At 39.7% G+C, this 22,545-nt stretch overlaps 1 protein-coding gene across 2 annotated transcripts in view; it reads left to right on the top strand.

Moving 5' to 3' along the window:
* LOC119234464 (cytochrome P450 2C19-like) overlaps nt 1–22,545 on the top strand; it is a 192,269-nt gene that overhangs the window by 106,471 nt on the left and 63,253 nt on the right. Inside the window, exons 1-3 of one of the 2 annotated variants that reach the window (XM_054690206.1) lie at nt 18,437–18,604; nt 19,770–19,932; nt 20,096–20,245. The exons of the other annotated variant lie outside the window; for it this stretch is intronic. Coding sequence (XP_054546181.1) covers nt 18,437–18,604; nt 19,770–19,932; nt 20,096–20,245 — 481 coding nt within the window. Of the gene's footprint in view, nt 1–18,436; nt 18,605–19,769; nt 19,933–20,095; nt 20,246–22,545 lie in introns of those variants that run through there. 2 annotated transcript variants of the gene reach the window in all.

Below are 22,545 nucleotides of genomic sequence, written 5' to 3'. Positions count from 1 at the left end.
CTTGTACCAAGTGAAACAGAAATGGTGACAATGGGCATCTTTGGCTTGTGCCAGAGCTTATGGGGAAATCTTTCACATTTTCACCATTGATTTTTATATTGGCTGTTGATTTGTGATATATGTCCTTCACTATTGTTTTTAAAGATTTATGTCATTTATTTATGTATACAAGAACTGGGATGTAAGCCAGAGGTGTGGGGGGCATTGGGAGGAATCACCAGAGACAGAGTGGGGAGAAGAGCAGGGGCTCTACTGAAATACACTGCTGAGGGGAGCAGCAGGCTAGACTGGAGAGCAAACTCACACGCAGTGGCTGGCTGGCATAGCTTGATAGTGCTGACACTTTAATCTGTGCACCACCAGGGAGGCCCCATGGCCTTGGCTATTAAGAGTGTTTTCTCCTTGTTGTATTAGACCTTTTGTCACAATATAGTGACTATCTCTATCTCTTATTGCCTTAATGGAAGTATTTTATTGGGTGTAGGTATAGCTGCTCCTGAGTTAGTCTGCGACCACTTGCTTGTATAATTGCCTTCTAGTCTTTAACTCTGAAGTCTTTTCTTGTCTGTGTTATTAAGATGAATTTCCTGTAAAAGCAGAAGGTTGGTCTTTGTTTTGAAGTGACCCATTCAGCTCACCTTTTGCCTGGTGTTGTTCAGGCCATTTACATTTAAGGTGATTATTGAGACTTAAGTGCCATTTTGTTGTGTTTGGTTTTTGTTCTGGCTTATCTTGTCATTCTTATTTCTGAAGGATTCCTGTTGTATTTTTTTAAGTTCCACTTCTCTGTCTTTATGTGTTACTCCTATTATTATTTTTTTTTTTTTTGAAGCTTCTACTGGGGAGAGTATATGACTGGCTATTTGTGTAACCCACTGGATGGTGGGAACTCTGGCTTGTTCTGATGGACCACGTTGTTGCTTTCCGTTTCCTCCTCCAGTGAAGTGACTAGGTGTTTCTTGCCTCAGTATTCATTGTTCTATTGCTGTATAATAATGGCTTTAGGCTTTCCTTCATTTGTGGCTTGGTGTTGATGAATTCCTTTAGTTTTTGCTTTTCAATGAAGCTCCTATCTCTTCCTTCTATCATGTTTTTAATCTTGCTGAGAAAAAGATTTCGGCTAGCAATCTCTCTTTAAGCACTTTTTAGAAAAGATTTTATTTATTTATTTTTGTGTAGATGAACTCGGGTGTACACCAGAGGTGCAGGGAGTGAGAAGATACACCAGAGACAGAGTGGGGAACAGAGCAGGCGGATCTACTGAAATACACTGTGGAGGGGAGCAATGGGCCTAACACTGGGGATTGAAATCAGCCACCAGGGAGGCCCTCTTTTCAGTCCTTTAATACTTGTAATGTTACTGCTGACATCCAATGGGTGCTAACCTCCTATGTTACCCTCTTTCTCTTCAAGTTTTTAATATTTTGTCTTTGTCATTGGTTCTCAAGAGGTTATTATTATGTGTCTTGTGGATGTAGGACTGGTATTATTTTGTTTGTAGTTCTTTGGCCTCTTGGATTACAGTGTCTGGTTCATTTCACATGTTGCGGTGGTTTTTTTGAGATTACTTCTTTAAGTAAATTTTCTATGCCTTTCTGAAATGCCGCAATTGTAACAAATAGAGAGAAATCTTAAAGGATTTAATGCAGCAAAGAAAGTCAAAGTGATAAAAACAAATACTGGGCATATACAAAGCAGACAATTTGACAGCATAAAATACTCAAAAATCAGTGACATTGATAAACATTCTGAGGGCTCTGACGGATGGGGTAGGGAAAGGGACAAGGCGACATGTGCAATGGTGGTAGGGGAATTAAAAAAGGAAAAAAATCACTTTTTTAAATTACAGAAAAATAAAGATGTATAATTGTATTTTTTAAATGAGAATTAATAAGCTAGCCTGTATGACTATACCATATGGAAATGTTATAGGTTTAACTAGTTAAAGAAATAGGTATTAGTATGGGAAATGCGGTAGACATAAACTCATGAACTTCAATTGTCATGTTGGATTGTTTCTCCCAAAACAAATAAAAAAATGGTCTAACTACATAATTATTTCTCTGTAATTGAGGGTATTGTTACATAACACTGTATGTGATTCAGAGGTATAGCATCTCAGCTGCTCAGATGCCTGTCCTCACACATACTGTGATATTGTTTGAACATTTCATCATTTCTCTTTGTATATCATGTATGCTAATTATTAGGTACATATAGATACACATTAATCCAAGCTTATGTGAGAGTTGTGTGTGTGTGTGTATGTGTGTGTGTGTGTGTGTATGTGATGCAATTACCTCTTTAGGTGTATTTCTTGGTACATATTGATGCTAATAATGATGTCGGGGGACTGATATAATAGGTGTTCTCTTTTCTCATCAGTCTTACTTGTGTTTTGTCAGCTAAGGCGCAGGAGGAGATAGAACGAGTGATTTGCAGACACCGGAGCCCCAGCATGCAGGACCAGAGCCACATGCCCTACATGGATGTTTGGTGCACAAGGTGCAGAGATACACTGACCTGTTCCCTGGGAACCTGCCCCATGCAGTGAACCTTGACACAAGATTCAGGAACTATCTCATCACCAAGGTAGGTTGGTTGTACCTTTACTGACATCATGTTTCTACTCAAAAATTCCTCTTTTGAAAGCATGGGTGCAGTCCTCCAGACAAGCTGAGCAAAATACAAAAATCATGTATGTGACAAGTTGATGAGTTTGGTGTTGTTTCCATTTGAGACACGAAGTTTTTGGGCACCGGCACTGTAAGTCTTTCACATTTGTTCTGTCTCTTTAATGAGTGGCTAATCTTACTATTTATATTACCAAATAATGTTAGCACCACTGAGTCAATATTCCAAAAGAGAGTTCTGGATTATATTAGATCAATTCAGAAAGAGTTAACATCTTGATATATTGAATTTTTCTTTAATATTCTCTCTCTCTTTTTTTTTAGTACATTGGCTTGCAAATTTTGTGTTTGATTTTTCCTAAGTACTTAATGTTATTGTTGTCACAAAAATCTTTAAGTGCCTTTTACATTACTTTTATCTGTCATATTGAAGTAAAATCACTTTCAAACTTTGATGACCTTACATAGGGAGAACCTTCTTTATTTTTTTAAAGATTTATTTATTTATGCATACAAGAACTAGGGTACACGCCAGAGGTGCAGGGGGTGAGAAGATTCACCAGAGATAGAGTGGGGAGCAGAACAGGCGGATTGACTGAAATACACTGCTGAGGGGAGCAGCAGGTGAGACAGGAGAGGTCTGCTGTGCCATGGGGGTCACCTCCCTGGCCAGGGATCAAACTCATGCTGCAGAACTCGTGCTGCAGTAGCTGTGGATTGTTTCATTGTGCTGACACTTAACCACTTGTGCCACCAGGGAGGCCCAAGAACCTTTTGACTTTAGAGCCATTACTAATAATTTGTTTCTAGACTACTTTGTAATTTCTGCATATATCATGCTGCTATCTTTATTTCTTTTCTGATATGTAAGAGAGTGGAAGATTATCATCTCACTCTTGGAAAGACGGTCTTATGTATATCTTAGAAGAAACCCTTCATCAGATTAGGAACTGTATCCTCTTATATTTATCATTTTTTGTCAGAATGTATATCAAGTTTATCATATCAATTTCTGTCTCTATTGGTATAACTCCGCTTTCCATATTAGCTTCACTTTTCCTGGTAGATATCCCTCTTTTAAGTATACACATGGCTTGATTTGAGTTGCTACATTTTGTTCAGGACTTTCCTATTTCCATTAGTAAGAGACTTCTGTGAGATGGTGGTCTACTTTCACTATTTTGCATGGGGCTGTCCAGTGTTCCCAGGATTATTTACTGGAGAAATTTTGCTTGTTCTGTCATTTACTATTGGCTCCTTGGTCTTGATTAATTCTCCCTATGTGTTGGGGTGTATTTCAGGACTCTCAGTTTTCTCCCATTGGTCTGTGTGTTTTTGTTCCATCCAGTGCTTTCTAACACGTAATTTCTGTGTCTATTCACGCCTCCCACTTGGTATTCTGCAAGCTACTGTTTACTTTGAAACCAGGATATTTGCTATTAAAATTTAAAAATCAGATAAAATTAGTATTTTGTTGGGGAAAGAATATGACAAGATGCAAGACTAATGCTCATCTTTGGAGAAGAGGGAATTAATGGCTTTGCTAGGAGGTCATGGGGCTTGCCTGATGATTGGAGCTTTGTTTCAAGGATTAGGATCACATTCACTGTTTTCACCAAAGGACATAATGAGGAAAATGCTTCCTGTGTTTATAGTTGGGTCAAAGAGTAATTGAACTCATTCTCCTATTTCAAGTTCAATAATAATAGGGCCCTGGGGGTAAGTAGGATTGTCCATCTTTTCCATTTGCTCTCATTGGGTATGATCATTCCCATCTGCTTGGGATACACTGACATAGAATATGCAATACTGCGCAGCTGAGTGTGCCTTCTACCATTACATAATGATTTCTGCTCTCAAACCTGGATCCGTGGACCAAGGTATGGATTAAGACAGAAGTTGGTAAAAACTTTCTCTAGTGGGCCAGACCATAACCATTTTAAATTTATGGTGGCTGGAGCGTCTGACTCCAGTGTTGAAATCTGCCATTGTAGCGTGGAATCCATCCACATTTTAGCACCTTTGTTTAGTACTGATCTGTTCAAGTAATTTTTACTTTGGTAAAAGTAGTGTTGAAATAGTGGTCATGATTCTGTATGAATAGCCATTGTTTGAACAACATTTGATGAGAATATATTTGCTGTATCTTTTTATTTTTGAGGGAGAAAAGGTGTTTTTATTTAATGGGTATAGAATGTGTTTTACAAGATGAAAGAATTCTGGAGATGTGTTTCACAACAAACACTGACATATTTTACACTACTGAACTGTACTCTTACAGATGGCTAAGGTGGTTAAGTTTTATGTTTTATGTTTATTATCATAATAAAAATAAAGTGCACTCAAAAAACATTTTTCATTGCTGATATGTTGATAGTAAATTTGGTGTTGTCCACAAATATGTTGACCTTGATCTGCAAAGATAGCAGGGAAACCGATTATCTCTCACTTCCTCCCTGTCTTGTTTTTTTTTTTTTTTTTTTTTGGATAAGACAGTATAACTGTCTTTATTCTGCCAGGGGTTATTGTGCTGGCTTTTTCAATTTTTTTTAAAATTTTCTTACATTGTTCTATTTTGTACCACTTTTTTAAAAAAGGGTTTATTTATTTATGCATACAAGAACTGGGGTACAGGCCAGAGAAATGGGGAGGGAGGGTGTGTGTGAGAGGATTCACCAGAAACAGAACAGGGAACAGAACAGGCAGACTGACTGAAATAAACTGCTGAGGGGAGCAGCGGGCGAGACAGGAGAGGTCTGTTTCGCCATGTGGGTTGCTCCCTGGCTGGCCAGGGATCGAATTCATGCTGCAGAGGCTGCAGATTGCTTCTTAGTGTGGTGCTTAACCCCTTGTGCCACTGGGAGGCCCTGTACTGCATATTTTTATATTCCTACATTGTTCATTTTCATACTATATTTGATTTCTCAGCTCAGGTCTAGTCCCCATAAATCTCCCACCACCACACCACCCATGAACCATCACTACAGTCCCTTGTGCTCTCCCCTCCCCTTATCTGAGCCATCTCTCTCCCCCTCCCTTGCTGCATCCCTAGATCTATAGTTTGCCTGCAAATTTTCCCTTTCTCTTTTTTCTGACCCTTAGTTTGGTTTCCCTATATTCTTCCTATATATTGAAACCATCTGGTATTTTTCTTTTTCCTTCTTACTCATTTCACTGAGTATAATCCCTTCTTGTGCCATCCATGTTGCTGTGAATGGCATGAGTTTATCATTTTTGATTACTGAAAAGTATTCCATTGTATATACAGACCACATCTTGTTAATCCAGGAATCTGTTTGGGGCATTTAGGTTGTTTCCATATCTTACCTATTATAAATAATGCTGCAATAAACATAGGAATGCAGGGTTCCTTTTCAGTTAATGTTTAATGTTTTTGCGTCCTTTGGTTAGATTCCTAGCAGTGGAATCTCTGGGTCATATGGTAGATTGATTTTCAGTCCTTTGAGGAGCCTCCACACAGTTTTCTATAGTGGTTGGACCAGTTTACATTTGCGCCAGCAGTGTAAGAGGGTTCCTTTTCTCCACATCCTTGCCAGCATTTGTTGTTGCCAGTTTTTTTAATATAGGTCTTTGTCACTGGTGTGAGGTGGTATTTCATTGTGGTTTTGATTTGCATTTTCCTGATTATAAGTAATGTTGAGCATGTTTTCATATATCTTTTGGCCATTTGCATTTCTTCTTTGGAGAATTGCCTTTTAGTTGCCAACCCATTTTTATTTATTTATTTTTAATGTGAAACATCCCAATTTTTATTTTATTTATTTATTTTTTATATATTTTTTACATTTTTTTCATTTTTGCACAGTATGCAATATGCATTTTCATCGTGTTTATAGTCTCCATACAGTTCCTGCCCACCTTATTTTGACCATAATCCTTCCTACCACCCCTCTCCCCCCACGTAGCGTGTCTCTGGTTTGTAGTTGCTTGTTGATTTGGATTTTTTTCTTTATTATAATTAGTCTTTTTCCTGGTCCCTTATTTAGGTTTTCTAAATTCCTGCTATGAGTGAGACCATCCAGTAGTTTTCTTTTTCTTTCTGGCTTATTTCGATGAGCATGATCCCTTCCAGCTCCATCCATGTCACTGCAAATTGCATGCGTTTATCTTTTTTGATTGCTGAATTCCATTGTGTATATGTACCACATCTCCAGTCATCTATTTTCGGGCATTTGGGTATTTCCCATAGCTTAGCTATTGTAAATAGTGCTGCAATAAACATAGGGGTGCAGGTGCCCTTTTGAATGAATGATTCTGTGTCCTTTGGGTAAATACCTAAGAGTGGAATTGCTGGATCATATGGAAACTCCATCTTTAGCAGGTTGAGGAATCTCCACACAGCTTTCCATACTGGTTGGACCATTTTGCACTCACACCAACAGTGCAGGAGTGTTCCCTTTTCTCCGCGTCCTCACAAACATTTTTTAACTAGGTTGTTTACTTTGTTTTCCTGAGTTTTGTAAGCTCTTTGTAGATCTTTGATTTAAGCCCTTTATCAATTGTGTGGAGTACAGATATTTTGTACCAATCTGTGGATTGTCTTTTTGTTTTGATATTGTCTCTTTTGCTGTACAGAAGTTTTTAATATGTAGTAGTCCCAGCTGTTTATCTTTTCCTTCATTTTCTGTGCTTCTGGGATGAGTTCTGAAAGATGTTTCTGAGATGTATGTTGTGGAGTATTGTGAGTTTGTGTTTTATTCCATATATTTTTCTGGTTTCAGGTCTTACATTAAAGCCTTTTTTATAAAGAATTATTCCTTTATTGTAAGATTTTTATTTATTATATTTATTATGTGTAGAAGAACTGGGCTGTAGGCCATAGGTTCGGGGGGGAGGGTGAGAGGATTCACCAGAAAGAGTGGCGAACAGAAAAGGGAGATCTACTAAGGGGAGCACTGGGTAAAACAGGAGATTTCTGCTGCCCCATGTGGGTTAGTTCCCTAGCTGGGGATCAAACTCAGGCTCTCTCCGTGGGCCTTCATGGCGGTAACGCTGAGACTTAACCACTAGGCCACCGTGGCGGACACTGTTCTCCAGATTGAGTTGATTTTTTTTATACTTTTTTTTATGCATGTAAGAACAGGGCCGTAGGCTAATGGGCAAGCTGATTAAGTAGAGTCATAGCAGGGAGCAGAGCAGGCAGATCTATTGAGATATACTGCTGAGGGGAGCAGTGGGCGAGACAGGAGAGGTCTGCTGCAGGATGTGGGATAGCTCCATGGCTGGGGATCAAGCTCACGCTGCAGTGGCTGGCAATAGCTTGATAGTCCTGAAACTTAAACCTCTACGCCACCAGGAGGACCCATTTTTAAGTAGAATTTTGTGTGTGTTGAGTGGTAATAATCTTCTTTCATTCTTTTGAATTTAGCGGTACAGTTTTCCCAGCACTGTTTATTTAAAAGATTTTCCTTTTTCCACTGCGTAATCTTTGTTCTTTTGTCACAGATTAGTTGGCCATATATGTGTGGCTTTATTTCTGGGTTTTCAATTCAGTGCTATGTTTTCTAGATACTAGATTCCCATTATGATTTTGCCAAGAGAAGCACGTAAGTGCTCTGTATGGCTCCCTGAAACCCAGTGAGGTAGCTGCGGGCACCTGAAGTCACTTATTCCATGATGGCCATGCTATGTTCCCCTCATGATAACATGGTGCTTTTCAGATCTCTCCTTGGCAACGGCTGTGGATTTTACATTCATTCATCAAAATCTATGTTGTGGTGCTTTAGGAATATATGAGTATCGTGCTGCCTAACCGTTCCTCTAATACTAGAATCCCTTGATCAATCTCGATTCAATTAGTGATCCTAACAGAATTGTTCAAAATGACTATATTTGTAATTTTGTCATTCTTTCAGCATTTGTGGCTGGGATCAATCTGTGATGAAATCTATGTCATATATTTTTTAAAGTTTTACTTATTCATACAAGAACTGGGGTACAGGCCAGAGATGTGGGGGGTGAGAGGATTCACCAGAGATACAGTGGGGAACAGAACGGGCAGATTGACACTGCTGAGGGGAGCAGCGGCCGAGTCAGGAGAGGTCTGCAGCACCATGTGGATTGCTCCCTGGCTGGGGATCGAACTTGTGCTGTGTGGCTGCAGATAGCTTCATAGATTGCGTCTTAACCCCTTGTGCCACCAGGGAGGTCCTATGCCATATTTTTGAATTAATACAAACAGCTTGCTGGGGCCATGATAAAAAAGCAACGAGTTGTTACTGTACTTCCTTTATTATCACATAAGTTATTTTTAATTTGATTGTCTATTTACAAAAGGTCTTCATCTCCAAACATTTCAAGCTTGGATAAAGATTTCCATTTGCGAGCCTAATCCATATATGAGATGAGTAAACACTGAAATGATAAAATCAAGGTACTGGCAAGGAAATACCCTCAGGTCTAAATGTGATGAACAGGATGGCTTCAGAGGCCTGGCACCTGAGGGTCTGGGTACTCACTACTTCAGGTCCCACTTAGCAGCATCAATGCCTCTGGTCATATGCTCGTTCTTGTTTATTACTTGTTCTCTCTGACTCAGAATGCCCTTTCCTTCGTGGTTAGGTTTTTTCATCTTTAAATGGTAAGATTTGACTGACTTATTTACACCTTTTTGTGGGCACAGTTTAAATAATTTTTTCCAGGGCACGACCATATTGATATCGCTGACTTCTGTGCTGCATAAGAGTGAAGAATTCCCCAACCCGGAGGTGTTTGACCCTGGCGACTCCCTTGTCGAAAGTGGCAACTTTAAGAAGAGTCACTACTTCATGGCTTTCATGGCAGGTAGTGTAGCTTTTGTATTCTTTGTGCATCAGAGGACAAGATACCTTGTGAGGATTGTTTGGAACTTCCATAGAACCCTCTCCAAGGCTGGTGCAGATGCTCTTGTCCGTTTGCAGTAGCACCAATCCCTGTGTCCATGCACTTTCCCTCCTCATGATGCAGTCTTCTTATTGGGCCAGATCACTACAGAACTGGGGAATTGATCCATTTCTTCAAATTCAGAATTGATTTAGAACAAAGTCCTGAAAATATAAGATTAGTGCATCTTGCACAACGGAGCAGCATTACAGTATAAAACCTGAAATTTCACGGTGCGTTGGAGATTGCTAAAGAGCAGGTCTACTTGGAGTGGAGAACGGAGACTATGAAGACGAGGAAGATTATGAACGCCAGATCCATGCAGCACAAAACAAAACAAAGTATGTATTTCTAGAAAAATATTGATGGAAAATTGAGGTGTTCAACAGGTGATTGTAATGTGAGAATACTTAAGTGTTTGGCACAGGAATGATAATAAGTAAACATTTGTTGAAAGGAGGATACCTATTCATTAACATTAGATGGATTGCGTTCCTGTCTCCCCATTGTCCATCTATCTATCCAACCATCCTGCCTTCCATCATACCTCAGCTTTCATCAAATAGTTATTGCATATTCTCTCTTTCTTTTTTTTTTAAGATTTATCCATTTATTTGTACAAGTGGGTACAGGCCAGATGCACAGGAAGGTGAGAGAATTCACCAGAGACAGAGCAGGGATCAGAACAGGTAGACTGAAGAAACACACTGCTTAAGAGAGCAGCGGGCGCGACAGGAGAGATCCGCTGTGCTACATGGGATTTCCACCCAGCCGGCCGGGATTGAACCAGTGCTGCAGAGGCTGCAGACACCTTTACAGCCTGCATCTAGTTTATTTTTTATTTATTATTTTTTTTTAAATTTTATTTTTATATTCCCCATACAATTGCAACCCCCTTATTTTAACCCCAATACCACCTTTCCCCGCACCGCCCCCCCATAGTGTGTCTCTGCTTCATAGTTGTTGATTTTGATATTTTCTTTCTTATAGCTATTCTTTTTCCTGGTCCCTTATTTAGGTTTTCTAGATTCCTGCTATGAGTGAGACCGTCCGTTATTTGTCTTTTTCTTTCTGGCTTATTTCTCTGAGCATGATCCCTTCCAGCTACATCCATGTTGCTGCAAATTGCATGTGCTTATCTTTTTTGAATGCTGAATAATATTCCATAGCGTGTATGTACCACATCTTCTTGATCCAGTCATCTATTTTTAGGCATTTGGGTTGTTTTCATAGCTTAGCTATTGAAAATAGTGCTCTATAAACATAGGGGTGCAGGAGCTCTTTGGAATTAATGTTTCTGTGTCCTCTAGGTAAATACCTAGGAGTGGAATTGCTGGATTATATGGAAGCTCTATTTTTAGTAGGTTGAGGAATCTCCACACAGCTCTCCATAGTGGTTGGACCAGTTTGCACTCCCACCAGAAGCCCAGGAGAGTTCATTTTTCTCCACATCCTCGCCAACATTTGTTGTTGTTAGTTTTTTTAATATGTACCATTCTCATTGGTGTGAGATGGTATCTCATTGTAGTTTTGATCTGCATTTTCTGATTGCAAGTGATGTTGAATATTTTTTTCATATGCCTGTTGGCCTTTTGTATTTCCTCTTTGGAGAAGTTTCTTTTTAGCTCTTCTGCCCATTTTTTGACTGGATTATTTTCTTTGTTTTTGTTGAGTCTCATCAGCTCTTGGTAGATTTTTGTGATCAGTCCTTTCTCATTAGTGTTGCGTGCAAAAATGTTCTCCCAGTCGGTGGGGTTTCTCTTTGTTTTGGTTATTGTCTCTTTTGCTGTGCAGAAGCTCTTTAATTTGATGTAGTCCCAGCTGTTGATCTTTGCCTTCACTATCACTGCTTTGGGTGATGTGTCTGTAATGATGTCTTTGAGGTACATGTCATGTAGTGTTTTGCCTATATTTCCTTCTATATATTTTATGGTTTCAGGTCTTATGTCTAGTTCTTTAATCCATTTTGAGTTGATTTTTGTGTATGGTGTGAGGTAGTTGTCAAGCTTCATTCTTTTGCATGTAGCGACCCAGTTTTCCCAGCACCATTTATTGAACAAACTTTCTTTGCTCCAATGCATAGTCTTTGCTCTTTTGTCAAAGATTAGTTGACCATAAATCTGTGGGTTTATTTCTGGATTTTCTATTTGATTCTTTTTGTGTTGTGTCCTCCTGCTGGCTTGTTTGGTTATTTGTATTTTTTCTTCTCCCTGTTGTTTGCTTTCTAATTCGTTCTATGCGTTGGGACAGGACGTTGTGCCACTGGTGTTGGCGGGCATCTCTTTGGAGTGCTCCTTTAGGGGTGTCAGTAACTGTTTACCAGACTGAGACCGGCACTGGTAGGCCAAAACTCCACCAGGGTGTTGATGCTGTGTTGCTGGGCTCTGTCCCTTACAGTTCCCTCCCTCTGTATTTACTCAGTTCCAACAGGGAATCAGCTATTTGGTGATTTAGTTCTGGTCACGAGGTGGCACCAGAGACCTGTACTTGCTGATCTGTGCTTTTTCCCAGTGGTTCTCTGAGTGGCGGAGGCGGGGAAAAGGGGAGCACCTCAACACAGGGGTTTTTATTCAAGCCTGGTGCTGCTCTGCCCGTGTTCACCCAGTGTTGTGCCCGCAGCTGTATGGATCCCACGCCCTGAATTCTGCACTCTAGGTCTCAGTTCCAGGGCTATCAGATCCAAAACACTGGCTGTCACCCTGTGCAGTGCCCGCTGTTATGGTGCATCCCACGCCCCAGATCCTGTGCCTAGCTCTCAGTTCCAGGATTGGGTCTTGCTCCACACCTTATTTTCCCCCTTACCTCCCTTTTGTGTGGCCCACCCTCTCTCAGCACCTGAGGGTGTTTTTGGGATCCCTGGTTTCCAACTATAGGGTGCTGGTGATTTTCTTCTGGTCGCTAGGTAGCGCCAGAGATCTTTCCTCTGTCCTTCGGGAACTGTTTTATTTTTTAACCCTGTGGGTCGGGGTAACAGAGTGGGAGTGACATAGAGAGCCTCAACGGGTGGGGGTGCTGTGTCTGCCCTGTGCCCCTCCATTGTGGGGATCCTACGTCCTGAATTTGGTACCCTGGGTCTCAGTTCCAAAGCCCTCAGTTCCAAAGCAGGTTGTAGCCCAGTTCAGTGTCCGCAGAAATGGCGCCTTTTGTACCCAGCTCCCGTGTCTGGGTGCCTGATTTCTGATTACTCAGTAAGGGACATTCACCTCAGTGAGGGCTCCTGCACATCTCCCCCCAAGCCTAGGTCCCAGGTGCGGGGACCTGGGCAGCCTACGATCCGCGTATGCTTTTCAAGCGCACTGCATTTCAGCACAAGCTTACCAGCTGGCCTTGGACTGTTTGTAGGTATCCTGGGATCTTTGTTTTTCTCTATATATAATTTATTTATGTATAGTTTACATCATTCTTCATCTGTACAATGTTTGCTTTCTCTGTCATTGTAGTCCCCGTATTCACCCACGCAACAGCACTATAGTCCCGTGTGCCTGCCCTCCTCTGTTTTATTCCCTCTGCCTTCCCCTCCCCTGAAGAATGTCTGATTTATCATTGCCTATTAATTTTTTTAATTTATTGTTAATTTTTCCCCTGATCCATTATTTGGTTCCCCTATATTCTTCCTATATGCAAAACCATCCTGTATTTTTCTTTTTCCTTCTGATTTATTTCACTGAATATAATACCTTCTAGCTCCATCCATGTTGCTGTGAATGGCATGAGTTTATGGTTTTTTATTACTGAATAGTATTCCATCATGTATGTACACCACGTCCTTGTGATCCAGCCATCTATTTTTTGGGCATTTGGATGGTTTCCATATCTTTCCTATTATAGACAGTGGTGCGGTAAACAGGTGTGCAGGTATCCTTTTGAATTAATATTTTTGTGTTGTTTTGGTACATTTCTAAGAGTGGAATTGCTGGGTCATATGGTAGCTCCATTTTTAATAGTTTGATGAACCTCCACACAGCTTTCCCTAGTGGTGGACAAGTTTATATTACCACCAGCAGTGTAGGAGAGGTCCTTTTTTCCCACATCCTCACCAACATTTACTGTTTCCTGTTTTTTTAATATGTATCATTCTTACTGGTACAAGGTGGTATCTCATTGTATTTTGATCTGTATTTCGCTTATTATAAGGGATGTTGAACACTTTTTTCACATACTTGGCCATTTGCATTTCCTCTTTGGGAAATTGTCCATTTTGCTCTTCTGCCCATTTTTTTTGACTGGATTTTTTACTTTGTTTTTGGTGAGTCATGTGAGTTCTTTGTAGATCTTTGTGATCAGTCCCTTTTCAGTTGTATAGAGTGCAAAATTTTCTCCCAAACAGTAGGCTGTTTCTTTGTTTGGGATAAAGTCTCTTTTGTTGTACAGAGCTTTTTAGTTTGATGTACTCCCAACTGTTCATCTTTTTCTTCACTTTCTTTGTTTTGGGGGATAAGTCTTTAAAGATGTTACTGAGATGTATTCATGTAGTGTTTTACCTATATTTTCTTCTCTATATTTCATGGTTTCAGGTCTTATGTTTAATTCTTTTGCCATTTTGGGTTGATTTTTGTGCATGATATGAGGTAGTGGTCTAGTTTCAACTTTTTGTATGTGGTGATCCAGTTTTCCCAGCACCATTTATTGAACAAACTGTCCTTGTTCCATTGCATAGTCTTTGCTCCCCTCCCAAAGATTAGTTGTCCATATATGTATGGCTTTATTTCTGCATTTTCTATTTGACTCCATTGGTCTGTGAGTCTGTTTTTGTTCCTGTATCATACTGTTTGAATTATTATGGCTTTGTAGTATAGTTTGAAGTTTGTGGTTCCTTATGAATTTCATCAGTATTTGTTCTGAGATTTTTATCAGCATTGCGATGACTCTATAAATTGCTTTCAGTAGGATGGCCATTTTAGTAATGTTACTTCTTCCAGTCATGAGCAGGGATGTCTTTCCATTTCTTTGTGTCTTCTTCTATTTCTTTTAACGATGTTTTATAATTTTCTTTGTTTAGGTCCTTCACCTCCTTCATAAAGTTTATTCCCAGGTATTTGTTATTTCTTGTTTCAATTGTAGATTGGATGGTTTCTTCATTTCTTTTTGTTCCAATGGATTGTTTGCATATAGGACAGCTACTGATTTCTGCGTGTTGATTTTGTATCCTGGTACTTTACTAAACTGGTTTATAATTTTAATTAATTATTCAGTGTAGTTTTTAGAATTCTTCATTATCATATTGCCTGCATATAGTGATAATTTTACTTGTTCTTTCCCCATTTAAATTCCTTGTGTGTCTTTCTCTTGTCTTACTGCTCTGGCTAGTACTTCCAGCGTTATATTGAACAGTGGTGGTGAGAGTGGACACCTTTGTCTTGTTCCTGATATTCAAGAGAAGGCTACTAGCTTTTCACCATTGAGAATCATATTGGATGTGACTTTGTCATATATAGCTTTTGTCATGTTAAGCTATGTTCCTTCTATCCCAAGAATTTCAAGGGTTTTACGTGTATATGGATGTTGAACTTTGTCAAATGCTTTCTCAGCATCTACTGATAATGATCATATGGTTTTTCTTTTTCTTTTTGTTGATGTGTTGGATTACATTAATTGATTGGTGGATTTTGTACCATGCATGTGCCCCTGGAATAAATCCCACTTGGTCATGGTGTATCATCCTTTTGATGCATTGCTGGACTCTGTTGGCAAGGATGGGTTTGAGAATTTTTGACTAAGTGTTCATAAGGAAGATTGGCCTGTAGTTTTCTTTTTCGCATGTTGTATTTGTTCGGTTTTTGTGTTAGTGTAATGTTGACTTCATGAAACATATTTGGTGATACTCCTTTCTCGATTTAAAGAAAGAGTGTGTAGAATAGGCACATTCAGAATGTTCATTTCTGAATGTTTGGTAAAATTCATTTGTGAAGCAGATCTGGTCCCGGGCTTTTGTTTTCGGGGAGGGTTTGTACTGTTTCAATTTCACTGCTTGTAATTGCTATGTTTTGGTGATCTCTTTCTTCTTTATCTAGCTTTGGATGATTATATTATTCTAGGAATTTGTCCATCTCTTCTAGATTGTTGAACTTGTCTGCATATAACTGTTCACATGAACCTCTGATTATTTCTGTGAGGTTCTTTTAGACTATAGAACTATGTTCAGAAGCCATCAAATTGTTGCTTTTCTTTGTTCTGGGCAAGGTTACATTGAGTCTTGGACTTACTCAATTTGCAGGGTTTTTTGGGAAAACTTTTCTGACCCCATTTCCGTGAATAATGTAATTATTAACTAAATACAACTTGAAGGTCACCATGAGGATGAATCATGCAATGTTGATTCATAGCACACATTCAGTAAATATGGTGACCTGATGAACTGCATGTTTGCTTGGAGGGGATTGTGAATGACAAGAGATGTGGGTTCTCCACTATGGAGAGCTGTGTGGAGATTTCTTGACCTACTAAACCTAGAGCTTCCATATGATCCAGCAATTCCACTCCTAGGTATTAACCCAAAGGACACAGAAACATTAATTCCAAAGAGCACCTGCACCCCTATGTTTATAGAAGCATTATTTACAATAGCTAAGCTTTGGAAACAACCCAAATGCCCAAAGTGATGACTGGCTCAAGAAGATGTGGTACATATACACCATGGAATATTACTCAGCATTCAAAAAAGATAAACACATGCAATTTGCAGCAACATGGATGGTGCTGGAAGGGATCATGCTCAGCGAAATAAGCCAGAAAGAAAAAGAAAAATAGCAGATGGTCTCACTCAATAGCAGGAATCTAGAAAGCTTAAATAAGGGACCAGGAAAAAGAATAACTCTAAGAAAGAAAATATCAAAATCAACAAACAACTATGAACCAGAGACACTCTGTGGGGATTGAGGGGCGGGGAAAGGAGGGCTTGGGGTCAAAATATGGGGGTTCTAATTGTATGGGGAATATAAAAATATAATTTAAATTTAAAAAAAAAAGAGATGTGGGTTCTAGTCTCAGACCACCACCTGTAGGTACTGTGCCCTGGTCCAAGTTTTGAAGTTTTCAGGCCAAGTTTCCTCATCCCTAAAATGGGACTAAGTTTATCTCAAGCAAGGTAATGAGAGAATCAAAAGAGATAAGGTGGGTATGAAAATTCATGAGCAATACAATATTTTAATTTGGTCTTGGAAAAAAAACATTTTTCTTACCAATGGAGCTTAAAAACTGCACTAATCAAGTTTGAACAAATATGACCATATCCTTATCGAACTTAGGTTTGTAAAGCATTGTCATTAGTGACCTAGTAATGTATCATAGATATTCCACTGATATTTAGAGTCTTGTGACCACCAAGTACCATTTCTTATTAAGGTCTGCCTATGTGGTTTGTGCTGTGAGTCTGTTTAGTGAAGTCCCTGACTCTAGTCCTCCACTGGATGCATACCTCTTACTCTCTCTCCAGTCTCCTTTCCTTGATCTGCATACTTCATTCTTTATTTTCCACCATACAGATTCAAAAACCCATTGAAAAAGCAGCTGTGCTTGGAGAAAGCATTTGGCAGATCAGGGAAGTCATTCTTTTTTTAAGCCTTACCCCTAAATTCTCTGCACTTGGCTCTTCCAATTGCTTATTGCTGAGCAAGTTTCACCACAGTGATACCGAGGGAAGAATCCTTTGTCCCAATTTTAACTGACTTGACCCCTTTATTCTTGGAATCAAGTGACAAGTAAGCCTGTTAATTTTGTGCCCACTATGGGGGATGGGAGGCAGAAGGGAGTATTATATGACAAGTAATGATTTGGGGAGATTAGTTTTGCTCAAACTTTTCTTGACGCAGCTGGTGTGTGAGAGCATTCAATGAACCTCACATCTCATTTTGAATCCTGGTTTAACCAATTTGAGCTGTGTGATAGGACACTGCACAGACAACCTTTTCCCCCGGAGACAGCATTCTCCCCTTTCAAATAATTTCTCTTTTATATTGTTTTTCAGAGTTTGGGCAGTGAGAAATGAGTGCATGGTAAAAGACTTGGAAATTTATTTCGCTAATTATTTTGTTTTATTTTCAATTTTTTTTAGGTCACTTTAGTTTACATTGTTCTAGTATTTTGAAAATATGGGCTCCCCCTCCTAGAGCTGTCACCACAGTGCTCCCACCACCAAAGTACTCATCCTCCACCACCATAAATCATTGTGCTCCCTCCAGCTTCTACATCCCCATCCTCACCACTTCCCCATCCCCTCAACCTCCGAATGCCTCAGTTCTCTAGTGAGCTTCCAAGGGTTAAATCTTAAGTTTGAATCTTTAACCAAAGCTTTGGTTGGTTTCTCTGTATTCCACTTGTAAGTGACACCATCTGGTATTTGTCTTTCTCCCTCTGACTTAGTTTAGTAGTTGTGTGCTTGGTCATTGAAGTTTAAGTTAACTATTTTCTATATAGGCAGCTGTAATAGAAATACAGTATTTCAAAATATTTAAGGACCCTCAATTTCCACAGGAAAATATCCTATGTTAATATAGCTTGAACTTAGTTGTTTTCAATATAAAGTTTGAGAACACAGATTCTCCTCAAATAAAATATTCCCAGTTGGTGATTGCCTTGAGTCCAGAGATTTGAGTCATTTTGAACAGTGGTTTTGAACCCTGGCTGCACATTGGACCGGTTTTTCTTTCTTTCTTTCTTTTTTAAGTTTTCAATACAGTCCTTAGTTCAATATTTTTGAACTAAAGGTCCAGAGTGATGACTGGAGAGAAAGAAAACAAGACGAAAGAACAATTTTTTTTTTTATCTTTATCAGTGGACCAAAGGCCACTGAGAGGGGAATATGAGTAGATGTAGCTGATTGGCCTCTTTGTATCTCAGAGCAGCATAAGTTGAAATACCAAGGGGTGTTGTTATAAAAGGTTTAGAATTCACCCTCATTTTTCTGATAAGAAGAGAAAGCTACAATGGTCCTGAGTGTGGCCTTAGTGCTCTGTCTCTCCTGTTTGCTCCTCCTTGCTCTCTGGAAACAGACTTCTGAGAGAGGGAAGCTCCCACCCGGCCCCTTGCCACTTCCCATTATTGGAAATATCCTCCAGTTAGATGTTAAGGATATCAGCAAATCTCTAAGCAACGTGAGTATGTTTTATGTTCCTCTGTGGCGTGCAAATGGTAAGAAACTTAAATGCAATTAAAAAAAACTTCTTGTTTGCCCATCAATTCTAATAATAAAATATTAGCATGGTGGCATGCTATCCAAGTAGGTTTTGAAATTCAAATGCTCCCAGTCATTTTGATATTTCTCTGCATTTAGTGAGTAGGCAAACAGGTTTTGGATGGTATAATTGAAAATATAAAGTGACAGAAGGGAGGAGTATTCTTTGTTCTGCTGCCATTTGCTCTGATTTTGGTGGATGGTGAATGGTAGAAGAAGTGTTTTGTGATTACAGATGTTATTCCAGAAGTCATCTACTACATGGCTGTGTGTTTTCTTGAGATTGTTACTAAATTTAACATCTGTGAAGAAACACATTCTGTCTGTATCAAGAGAGGACTCTGGGCTCAGGAAGAGCGTGAGTCAACCAAAACACGAAAAGAAGTAACCAGGCAGGACAAAACTGTGGGAACATCATTCACTTGGGTCTACACAGCTGGTGTCTGATCTTAATGACTATTTCGAGGTGGAAGAAATTATCTTTCCTACAGATGCCTTGGCCCTGACAATGCCTCTATAGTGCCCACTCTTTGTTACTAATACCAGCAGATCACAAGCTGGGCTGCGTATTAGAATTAGCTGAATTGATCCTTTAAAATACAAATTTTTAGGATTCATCATAGGGCTACTGTATCACAGCTTCCTCAGGAGGGCTCTGTAGGTGATCCTGAAGCAACGAGCTCGGTTTTGGTCTATAGATGGAATCTGAAGTTATTTGTCAAGATCAGAGAACAATCAAAAAGCTCACAATTGAATCTTCTGTATAGTGGTCAAGGGATCCTAGAAATACATTGAAATTGTCTGATCTTAGTTTCCTTATTCGTAAGCAGGGCAAATAAACTTGTTGAAGGTTCAAATGTGAGGGTAATAGTAAGCAATGTGTCAAATACTTAGGCTAGGCCATTCCTGGCACATCCCAGGCCATCCAGAAATGGAAACTCTAATAATCACCCATATTGATGTCTTAAATTCAGAAATACCGAAGCTGTGTGGGGCAGCCTACCAATATGAAAGTAGTATTTTGAATTAGGCACAATATGTTATCAAGTAGTGACTTCTTTTGTCATCTGCATGTGCTTTCCCAGCTCTCCAAAGCCTATGGCCCTGTGTTCACTCTGTATTTGGGCATGAAGCCCACTGTGGTGTTGCATGGATATGAAGCAGTGAAGGAAGCGTTGATTGATATGGGAGAGGACTTCGCTGGAAGAGGCGATTTCCCCGTCCTGGAAAGAGTTCGTAAAGGAGAAGGTATGTGTGGGTGTGACACGTGCACTATGGTTATTGTGATGGGGAGGACAGAAAACGGGGCTTGAAGATCTCCAAAATATTCTTTGTCCTTCCCCTTAACTGTCAAGTGTCAGCTTTCTTCTTCCCTCAGACCCCACCCCAGTTTATATTTACCCTCTGTTAGGAGTTATTTTCAGCAATGGAAAGAAATGGAAGGAGATGCGCCGCTTCTGCCTCTTGACCCTGAGGCATTTTGGGATGGGGAAGAGGAGCATTGAGGACCGAGTTCAAGAGGAAGCCCGCTGCCTCGTGGAGGAGTTGAGAAAAACCAATGGTGGGTGATTCTCTGCTCAGTCGCTGTGACCTTAACACATTGTATTCTCTAGTGTCATCCTAGTGGACACATCAGGGTGGCCCAAATCTTCCATTAGGGGTGGTGGTTGTTAACCCTTGTGTGGAGACGGAGAGTTTGAAGCAGAGTTTGATACACAGAAGCATTTCTGTACGTATGCTTGTGTGTGTGTGCGTGTGTGTGAGTGTGTGTATGTGTTCATTCATGATTGTGTGCACAGTGTAGGTATCAAAGGTCCTTTCATCTGTTTCTCTCCTGAGGTCTGTTTGTTTTTAAATGAGAAATCACGAGGAATATTTTGAGTCATTTTCTGAATGTGTGAGAGAGCGGTGTTTCATACTGCAGCACATTTCACCAGGGCTGCCAGCCAAGCATGTAGTGGGAGTGACCTCGGGAAGCAAGTGACATGTGTTTTCACTTCACTGGATGTGTTTATATGGACAGAACTCACACCCTTATGACAGTCACTGCCCCAGACCAGGTCTGTAGTTTTGGCCAGTAATAATGCCGTCTGTTGATAGATTTTAATCAGGTAGGCATGTCCTTTTGCTAATCTAAGCAATTATGGTTTCTCATTTCATTTCATTAGGAAATATTTTCTCACTTTTCAAAATTCCTTATGCAGGTAATTGCTACTATCTCTCTAAGGGATCACTTTCTGATATTTCTTTCAGACCTGTTCTGAGAGATGTTTCTTGAATTCTTGTTTTTTTTTTTAATTTTGTGGGGATCCAACATTTAAGTAAATGTACAATTTCCCTGTCTTTATGGATTGCATTTTTGTAAGGCAAAGTCCTACCAAGTATTCCTAGTTAGATTTTCCATGAGATTCTGAATTTTCTTTATTTATACATGAAGTTTCTGTGTGACACTGTGTACACCTTCACAGTTAGTGAGGCTACGGATTTCGTTGTAATGGGTGCTTGAAATTTGTGCTCCCCTGTAGTACTACAACTCCTTAGCTGGCTTCACAAAATGTGCTAGGGATTTTCAGACTCTCTATCATTGCTAAATCAGTGTTTTCATGCGAGAATAATGGCTGGCACTTTCTATTCTGCCAATTTATTGATGTCACTGTTATGCAATATATTGATTCAAATCTTTCGTAATGATATCTACAGGGGTGAATTTTAGACCTTTTCTTTATACAATCTTTCAGGGGTGATTAAGTTGCCACAATGGGGTTTGCAGATCTCTTACCAAGGAAATAAACCCGTTTTCCCTGTAAAATTTCTTTACTGAGTGTAGAATTGACCTAGCCTAGATCTGGAAAAATCTTAAAAATAAATGAAAATACTACTGTTTTTCTTCTTACTAAACATAATCCTACAAGATTTTGCAGCAAAATTTTCCCAATAAATTAATTGTTGCTAGTGAGTAGAAATGATGGACATTTGATTTCTAGGGAGGAAAGTTTATTTCCAGTGATGTGAAAAAATGAAAACTAACAATCAATTTTCATTTTTGGTTTGACTTACCTGGGATTTATATTGGAAATTTCTCTTTTGATTTCTGCTTTGAACAAAGTGTCTTATAATTTTTTTTAAAGATTTATTTATTTTTTATACAAGAACCAGAGTACAAGCCAAGTGCACGGGAGGGTACGAGGATTCACCGGAGACAGAGCGGGTAACAGAACAGGGAGACTGACGAAATATACTGCTGGGGGAACAGCGGGCGAGACAGGAGAGGTCTGCTTTGCCATGTGGGATTCTGGCCGGGATCGAACCCGCGCTACAGAGTCTGCAAGCAGCTTCATAGTGCGGCGCTCAATGGCCTGCACCACCAGGGAGGCCCAGTGTCTTATAATTTGTATTCACTTGTTTAGTTACTTGTTAGTCAACATAGATAGGTCCCACTCTTTGTATTTATTCTTTCAAGAATATGATTTTACCCATAATCTTTCCCTCTCTTTTCTTTGCCCTCTGCTGATACTGCGTATTTTGTGTATTTATTTATTAAACAAAAAGCTTTCAAGTCCTTAACTATTCCCTCTATCTGTGTGGAAGCTTAACTCTCTGTAGACTTTGTGTACAAGTGAGGTTCAGCCCTAATAACTTTATTAACAATTATATAAAAATGATTTTAAGGGCCTCACTGGTGGCTCAAGGGGTTAAGTCTCAGCACTACACTGAAGCCATTCCCAGCAAGGGAATTACCCACATGGCTCAGCAGACCTCTCCTACCTTGTCCCCTGCTCCCCTCAGCAGTGTGATTCAGTCAGTCTGCTAGTACTGCACCGCACTCTGTCTCTGGTAGACCCTTTTACCCTCCACACCTCT

The sequence above is a fragment of the Talpa occidentalis genome, unplaced genomic scaffold (genome assembly GCF_014898055.3).
Source record: "Talpa occidentalis isolate TD23 unplaced genomic scaffold, MPIMG_talOcc4v2.1 talOcc4.8, whole genome shotgun sequence".
NCBI classification, from domain to species: domain Eukaryota; kingdom Metazoa; phylum Chordata; class Mammalia; order Eulipotyphla; family Talpidae; genus Talpa; species Talpa occidentalis.
Note: the sequence above shows the minus strand (reverse complement) of the source record. Positions and strands in the feature narration are given on the sequence as shown.